This window comes from Streptopelia decaocto, assembly GCF_964273445.1.
Source record: "Streptopelia decaocto genome assembly, contig: HAP1_SCAFFOLD_1702, whole genome shotgun sequence".
Classification (NCBI taxonomy): Eukaryota; Metazoa; Chordata; class Aves; order Columbiformes; family Columbidae; genus Streptopelia; species Streptopelia decaocto.
In genome coordinates, this window is record NW_028116496.1 from 19,979 (window position 1) to 27,939 (window position 7,961).

The window sequence follows — 7,961 nt, forward strand, 5'->3', positions numbered from 1 at the left end:
TGGGGATGGGGACGGGGAGGGATGGGGATGCTGCCGGCAGCAGGGACCGGAGTGGGGACGGAGATGGGGACAGGGATGAGGATGGGGACAGGGATGTCACAGCAGCAGAGCCGGGAGCAGGGACGGGTACAGCAGGTGCTGGAGATGCGGACAGGGATGCGGGCAGGAGCGGTGACAGCAGCGGGGCTGGGGCTGAGGACGGGACTGGGAGCGGGGCTGGAGCTGGGGCCAGGAGCGGAGCTGCGACTTGCGGTGGTGAAGGCGACGAAACCAGAGCCGACGGTGGAACCGGGAGCAGAACCGGGACCCAAGACGGTGCTGGAGCCAGGGACGGGGCTGAGACCGGAGCCGAGGACGGAGAGCGAAGCTCCTGCAGCAGCCGGGCTTGGAATCGGAACTGGAGCCCAGGCTGAAACCAGGACCGGAGCCGGTGTTGGAGCTGGTGATGTAACCGGAGCCGGGACCGAGCCGGGAAGGAGCCGAGACCGAGCTGGGATGGAGCTGCGAATGCGCGGGGATGGAGCCGGGAAGGAGCCGGGACCGCGCCGGGTTGGAACCGGGATGCAGCCGGGATGGAGCCGGGATGGCACCGGGAATGAGCCGAGGTGGAACCGGGAGCGAGCCGGGAGGAGCCGGGATGGAGCCGCCGCGACGCGTGGGGCAACTTCTCGCCAAGTTCCCCGGGAGCGGCACCCCCGGGAACGAGACCCCCGGGAACGGGACCCCCGGGAACGGGACCCCCTCCCCTGGAGCGGCGCCGGCCCCGCCCCGCTCTGCCCGGTGCGCGCCGGTGGGGCCGGGGCCGGGCAGCGCCGCCCGGGCCGGTTCTCCCGGAGCCGCCCCCGCTCCCCGCTCGGGCCCCCCGGGGGACCCCGCGGCCCCGGGCCCGCGGCGGAGCGGCCCTTTCCCCCCCGGCCCCCGTGTCCCCCGCCCGTGCCCGCCGGTACCTGTCGCCCGCGGCGCCGGGAGCCACGTGCCGGGGCCGCCGCCCGCCCGCGCCGCGCCCGCAGCCCCGCTCCGCCCGCCCCGTTCGACGGCACCGGGCACGGGGGGGCGGAGGAGCGGGCTGGGGGAGGGACGGGAGCGAGGGGGGTGCGCGGGGTGCGGGGGGCTGTGAGTGTGCAAGGGGGGGCGTACGTGTGCACAGCGCTGTGTGTGTGCAAGGGGGGGCATGGGGATGCGGGGCCGTGTGTGTGCAAAGGGGGGTGCAGGGCTGTGTGTGCAAAGGGGGGCGGGGGGGTGCACGTGCGTGTGCAAGGCGGGCATGGGGCTGTGAGCGGGGGGGGGTGGGTGCATGACACGGGGGCTGCGTGTGCAGGGGGAGCGCAGGGCCCCCCCACCGATGCAGCCCCAGGCTGGCGGCCACGGGCCCATTTCGGGGGCCCCTCTGCAGGGTTCACCCCCCATTTGTGGGCGCTCCAAGGAATCCCCAGGCCGGGGGGGGTTCTACTGGGGCGCACGGTCCCTGCCCAGCCCCGGGATGGGAACAGGGCCGCCACCCCCGGTGTCACCGAGGTGCCCACTCCCCGGGGTGCTGGGGGGTCCGGATGCGGCCCCCGCTGCTCCCGGCGGAGCAGCTGCTGGGGGGGGCGCTGCTGGGGGGCTGATTCACAGCTGCTCTTTTCCAAATCTTGCCGGAATTTGCTCCGTTATGCAAAATGAAGTCTTGGCCTCCACGCTCCCGGGAGAGGAGCCGCTTCCCTCCCCCCCCCCCCACTCCCCGGTCCCTCCGCCTGCAGCAATGAGAGAAATACCAGGGAAAAAAAGCAGGAATCGGGCAAAAGGCACCGGCCACCCCCGGCGGGCTCAGCGCGGGGACATCGCGGGTCCCTCTGCGGGGGGTGGGACGAGGGGTCCCCTGCACGGAGCCGCTGGGGTGACGGGCCCACGGGTGGCTTTTCACAGGTGTGTGTATGCGCAGGGGCCACGCGTGACCTTGTGGAGGCAGCGGCTGCTCCTGCGTGTGTGTGTGTAGAGGTGCGTGCACACGTGTGTGCTCTGCATGCTGTGTACGTGCTGTGTGCATGTATGCATGCTGTGTGCAAGCTCTGTGCGTGTGTGTGCATGCATGTGCATGCTTCGTGCATGCGTGTGCGTGTGTGTGCATGCTCTCTGGGTGTGTGCATGCTTGTGCACACATGCACATGCTCGGTGCATGTCTGTGCATCAGTTTCCATACGTGTGCATGCTCGGTGCATGCATGTGCAAACGCCCGCAGCACACGGCGGGGGCTGCGGGGGGAGATGCTCCCACGGCGCGTGTCATTTATCCGTGGAGTTTGGAATTTGCAGGCCGGGCCAGCTCCCTCCAAAGGGCGGCGATCAATCAGCGGGATATTGGATGGATTTATGGGCCCTTTATGCGGGAGGATCAATGCGATCCTGACCAGCCCGCCCATGTTTGTGCAACAAATTAACGGCGGCTGCATCGGCCCCCCCAGCCCGGCGGGGACGGGTCCGGGTGTCACCGATGCCACCCGTGCTGCTTCTCGGGGACGGGGATGTCGGAGTCCCCCTGCCAACCCTCCCCCGGCTGATCCTAATGAGCAGCAACAGCGAATTAATTAGGCAGGCTGCGAGGGGAAGCCCGAGTGCTAATTAGCAGGAGCCGGGGGCTGGTGGGGAGCGGGCGCTCAGGCCCCGGCCGTGGGGACACGAGGGCACAGCAACGGCCGCTCGGGGGTCCCGGCCGCCCCCGGCCCTGCTGGTGGGAGGGACGGGGGGGCGCAGAGCCGAGGCTGGGGGTAAAAATAGCAGCAGCGGCGATGGGAAAGGTCAGTCCGGGGGGAGGCGGGGGTCGGGGCCGGATCCTGCCCCTGGTTGTGCGGGGCAGGGGGCGGGATTTGGGGGGCTCAGCCGCGTCCACGGGGGCAGCGAGCCCCGTGCCCACAGCAGCGCCGGGAGGGCGGCGGCGGCGGCCGTGGCGGAGGTGTCCCGGGTCCTTGGTGGCCGTGCCTCAGTTTCCCCACCCCGGCTGCCCTGGCTGTCCCCGGGACGGTGCCGTGGGCCGCCCCGCTGGGGACGGACACGTCCTCGGCTGCAGAGCCAGCGGCTCCAAGGCCGGAGCCGGGAGCCGAGCGCGGCCGAGCCGCAGCGGCCGGGGCGCAGAGCATGAATAAATGCATCACGCCGCGTCCCTGTCCCCGCTGTCCCCCCCGGCGCGGGGAGGGGGTCGGTGCAGCCGGCCGGTGACTCCGCGTTCGCCATCTGCCTCGATGGCCCCCGAGGAGCCGCCGGCTCCTGCGGCAGCGCGGGGACCCGCAGGGTCACATCCAGCCCTGGCGTGGCCACGGTGCTCGGTCCCTGCGCCCCAGGCTGCCCAGTGCTGCCCCGTGTATGGTCCCCAGTGCTATTGCATTGTCCCCAAGGCTGGCACATTGTCCCCAGTGCCCGTTGCATGGTCCCCAGTGCCATTGGATGGTCCCCACGCCCAGGGAACGTCCCCTTCCCCTCCCCACGGCCAGCCCGAGCGTGTCCGTGCCCCGGCAGCGGCGTGCCGGGCGGCAGACAGATCGCCGTGTCAGCGGGGCCGGGGGGGCCTGGCCAAATGAATATCGATGGGCTGTGGCGGCCGGGCGCTCCAGCCCGGGCAGGGTTGCGATCCAGCCGGGGCGCTGGGCCGGCCCGGACTGGATGAGAATTGTCCTTGAATGGCGACAATAAACCAGCGGCTGGCGTGGGGGGCGCGAGGGTGGGTGGGGACCCCGGTGTGGGGCCGGGATGGAGCCCGTGACACCCGGGGACATCCGTGTGCCCCTTCATGGCTCTTGGGGTGGCAGGACCGGGCGCTGCTGTGATGAACTGCAGGGTCTCAGCCATGGGGAACCACAGGCAGCCTGGGGGGAAACCCCTGGGATCCTGGGGGGGTGACGGCCCCTCCCACCGTGGCCCCAGCGCGGGGGGGTCTGCTGGGGCACACGGTGCAGCCGAGATGGATGGTTGTGCCGGATTAATCCTCCGGACAAGCGGCGTTTATTAGGGATGCAGGGGATGTCGGGCGCAGAAATCCATCCCAGCCGGGTGACAATTAGACGGGCGGCCGGGGCACGGGGGTGCGCTCCCCCCCCGCACCTGCCCGCACCCCCAGCACCTGCGTCCCCCCTGCTCTGCGGGTCCCCCTGAGCCACGCCATGGGGTGCCGGGTCCCAGGTGTCCCCCCCCGGCGCTGGGGGGGGCTGGGGGGGCTCATTGCAGATTCGCCTCATGCCCACCTGAGCCGGGCGCTGACAAATAGACATTTAAATCAGACAATTAGCCGGGCTCCACCGCTGACATTTTTAATGTATTAATGTGCATCAACAGCTAATACATATAAAATTCCCCTAATACCGGGCCGGGGGGGCGGGGGGGCCGCGCGGGCGGCGCTGGCAGTGATGTACGAGTCCGGGGGGACTCCGGCCCCAGCGCTTGCATTAATTACCGGCAGAGTGACACGCGGTGTGACACCGGGACGGCGCGGGGGGAGCGCGGGGACGGGCACACGCGTGTCCGCGGGAGGGGGGAGCGGGGGGGGGCGCGCACACGCGTGTCCCATGTCGCTGGCAACGTGGTGCTCAGTGTGGGGGCTGGGAGGGGGCTTGGGGGGGCACACGTGTGTGTTGGGACACAGGTGGGCTTCAGGACATGCCTGTGTCCCCAGCCACGGTCCCCACGCATGGTCGTGGTCCCCACGTGTCCCCACCGTGGTCCCCATGTGTCCCCAACCATGGACCCCGTGGTCCCCCCGTGTCCCTGGTCGTGGTCTCCCTATGTCCCCACCATGGTCCCCATGTCCCCAAAGCCATGGCACCCGTGTGTCCCCAACCATGGACCCCATGGTCCCCACATGTCCCCAGCCATGGTAGCCCCATGTCCCCACCCGGGTCCCCCTGTGTCCCCTCCGTGGTCCCCGTGCACCCGGGCGGTGACAGATGCTTCAGTTCGCAGGAAGGTGCCACAAATCGATGCGGTGAGCGCCGGTGGCCGGGGCTGATCGATGGCACCAATTACACCCGCAAACAGGCCTCCCCGTGACCCCCCCCTGGGCTGGGGCACCCCAAGACCCCCCAGGGGCTCCCCTGCATGTCGGGGGGGCACCCGGGGAAACCGAGGCAGCCGTGGGGGGCTCTGCCCCCACCCCCACCCCATCAACCCGCCCGCCAAAGGCAAATTTGACATTTTAAAATCCAGATACTTAAAGAGATCGATCGGGACGCAAGACCCCCCCGGCACATCGATCCTGCGCCAAAACGGGGGGGTCACGGCAGCGCAGCCCCACCCGCCCGGGGGTCCTGGGGGTCCGGTGGGGGGTCCAACCCCACCCCAGCCGGGGTGCTCCCCCCGCCCCGGTGTGGGCTGGCGGGGCTGGGCCCCCCCGAACTGGGGCTGGTGGGCAGCGGAGCGTGGGCGGGGGGTCCGCAGGGAGCCGCTGTCAGGGAGGCAGCGAGGCGAGGGCGGGGGGGGGTGCTGTCAGCCCGTCCTGACGGGCAGCGGAGCCGGGGGGGCACCAGCATCCCCACCCCCCGCCGGCAGCCCCAGGGACCCAGGCGTCCGGGCCTCTCAGCCCCTCCTCCGAGCCGGGGTTTTGCCGCATTGCACCCCCAAATCATGGGGGGGCCCATCCATCCCCCGGGCAGCAGCGATGGGGGGGATGCAGCCCCAAAGTCCGGGGGGGGTTCCCATCCAGCCCCCCCAGATTCCATCCTGGTGCTGCTGCACTGCCCGCGGGATGCTGAGCTTGGGGGGGGTTGTGGCCCCCCCCAGGACCCGCTAACGGGGCTGAGCCCCCGCCCGGCTGCGGGGCCGTTAATTATGGATGAGCCCAAATTGGCGGCTGCAGCCGCTTAATCTGGGCAAACACGGCGCCGGCTGAGCAAACACAGTCCCGGGGGGGGGTCACCTGCAGCGGAGGGGTCACCCTGTCCCCCCCAGGTCCGGCCCCGCCCCGCTGTGCCCTTTGGCCGCTGTCGTGCGGGTACAAAGTCCCGGTGCGGGGGGCGGTGCCGCCGGGAGCTCCGTGGGGAGAGGTGGGTCGGGGGTCTGGGGCCCCCCGGAATGGGGTTTGGGGGCTGTGGGGGTGCACTGGCCCCGGGGGGGGCTCAGAGGGTCCGGGGTGGGACCATGGGTGGCTCACAGGGGGCAGGGGGGCTCAGGGAGTCTTAGCGGGATGCGTACTGGTCCTAGGGGGGCAGGACCCTGGGGGGCTCAGGGGGTTCTGGGCGGGCCACAGGATACTGGGGGAGCTCAGGTGGTACTGGGTGGGCGCAGAGGGTCCTGGGGGCGCATTTACTGGTGCTGGGGGGGGGTCTGGCACTGGGGGGGAACCGTGTGACCTGGGGTCCCCGACCACACGGCCCCTCCTGCAGGTGCCGGATGCTGGGGCTGTGCCGCTGCCCACCAGGGCGGTGACTCCCCCGGACAGCCGAGGTGTCACCGCAGCGGGGAGCACTATGGCCAAGCGGCTGCTGGTGGCGTATGGGCTGTGGGCGCTGGGGGGGCCGCTGGGGCTGCACCACCTGTACCTGGGCCGGGACAGCCATGCGCTGCTCTGGATGGTGACGCTGGGTGGCTTCGGGGGGGGCTGGCTCTGGGACTTCTGGCATCTCCCCGCCTGGGTGGCCGCTGCCAATGGGGCGCCTGGGGGGCGCGTGGGGGCCGTGCCGGCGCTCAGCCCGCTGCGCCTGGCAGGGCAGGTGGCCGTGGGGATGTATTTCGGGCTGGTGGCGGCGGTGGCGATGCCGTGGGTGCCGGCGCTGGTGGCGCAACCGCTGGCCGTGGGGCTGGGGGTGCAGCTGGTGGCCTCGGTGGGGGACCAGACGGCACGGGCGCCCAGCACCCTGGCCGCAGCCTTCGTCGTCTCCCTCCTCTTCCAGGGCCGGGTCCTGGCGGTGCTGCCCGTCAGCCTGGCCGCCAGTGTCACCGCTCAGCGTCACCGGCGCTACAAACCCCTCGGGGCGGCGCGGCCCCGGCTGGCCGCCCGGCTCTACCGCCTGGGGCTGGCGTGCCTGGCGTTCGCCGCCCCGCTCGCCTGCCGCGGGCTCTGTGGGGCCGCCGAGGTGCTGGGCACCGTGCTGGCGCTGCCGCGGGCCGTCACCGAGCTCCTGCTCCTGCCCCTCCGCGCCACCGGGCTCCTGGCGGAGGTTCTGGGCTTTGCCGGTGGTTTCCTGGCGCGGGAATGGAGCGGCCGGGTCGAGCGGCAGCAGCGGGCGTACGAGGTGCGAGACGCGGCGCTGGCACCAGGGGATGCTGTGCCTGGGGTCTGCTGCTCCTGTGTCCTGGGTGGGAGGGAAATGCCCTTTTTTGGGGTCCCCTCCAGGCACATGCAGCCCCACAGACCCCCCCAGTGTGTCCCTCTTGCCCTGCCCAGGTCCTGGGGCTCCTGCCCGGCTCCTCCGCCGAGGACGTGCACCGGAGCTACCGGGAGCTGGTGAAGCTTTGGCACCCGGACCACAACCGGCAGCGGGCTGAGGAGGCCGAGCGCCGTTTCATTGAGCTGCAGGAGGCCTACGAGGAGCTGCTGGGGCACAGGAGGGCGGCGGCGGGGTGACAGTGACCGTGGCAGCGGGGTGACGCGGGGACCAAGGGCTGGGGGGGGATTTGTAAACACGAGGTTTCCCTCTCTCTGCTGCTTTGTTCCTTCACTCGGTGTGACACGTGGCGAGGGGGCGGCTGAGAAACCGGTGCACGGGACATCTGCAAAGAACACACGGGGGCTCGTGCGAACCGTTGCGTGTGCAAACCATCGCACCAGGCCCCTGCCAGCCCTTGCATGGCCGGGAGCCCCGGTGACCCCGGGGAAGAGGCAGGACGGGGGCGGTTCGGGCAGAGCGGGGCCGCGAACCCGTGGACCCCCGATGTCAGCCCTGGCAGCCCCTCATCTTCGGCGTTTTCCGGAAGGCACTCGGGTGTTTCCGCTATAGGGCGGTGGCTCTCGGTAGTTTCCGTCCACGTTCGGCACCGCCGCCCCGCCCATCAAGGCGGGGC

The 7,961-nt window shown here is 71.1% G+C and overlaps 1 protein-coding gene across 1 annotated transcript; it reads left to right on the top strand.

Annotated features, from left to right (window-relative positions):
* Window positions 1-6,427: 6,427 nt before the first annotated feature.
* Window positions 6,428-7,524, top strand: LOC309452183 (dnaJ homolog subfamily C member 22-like; the record flags this gene model as incomplete). The annotated part of the gene is made up of 2 exons (XM_082076860.1): window positions 6,428-7,192; window positions 7,345-7,524. The coding sequence occupies 2 exons, from the start codon at window positions 6,428-6,430 to the stop codon at window positions 7,522-7,524; spliced, it is 945 nt and encodes a 314-aa protein (XP_081932986.1).
* Window positions 7,525-7,961: the final 437 nt, after the last annotated feature.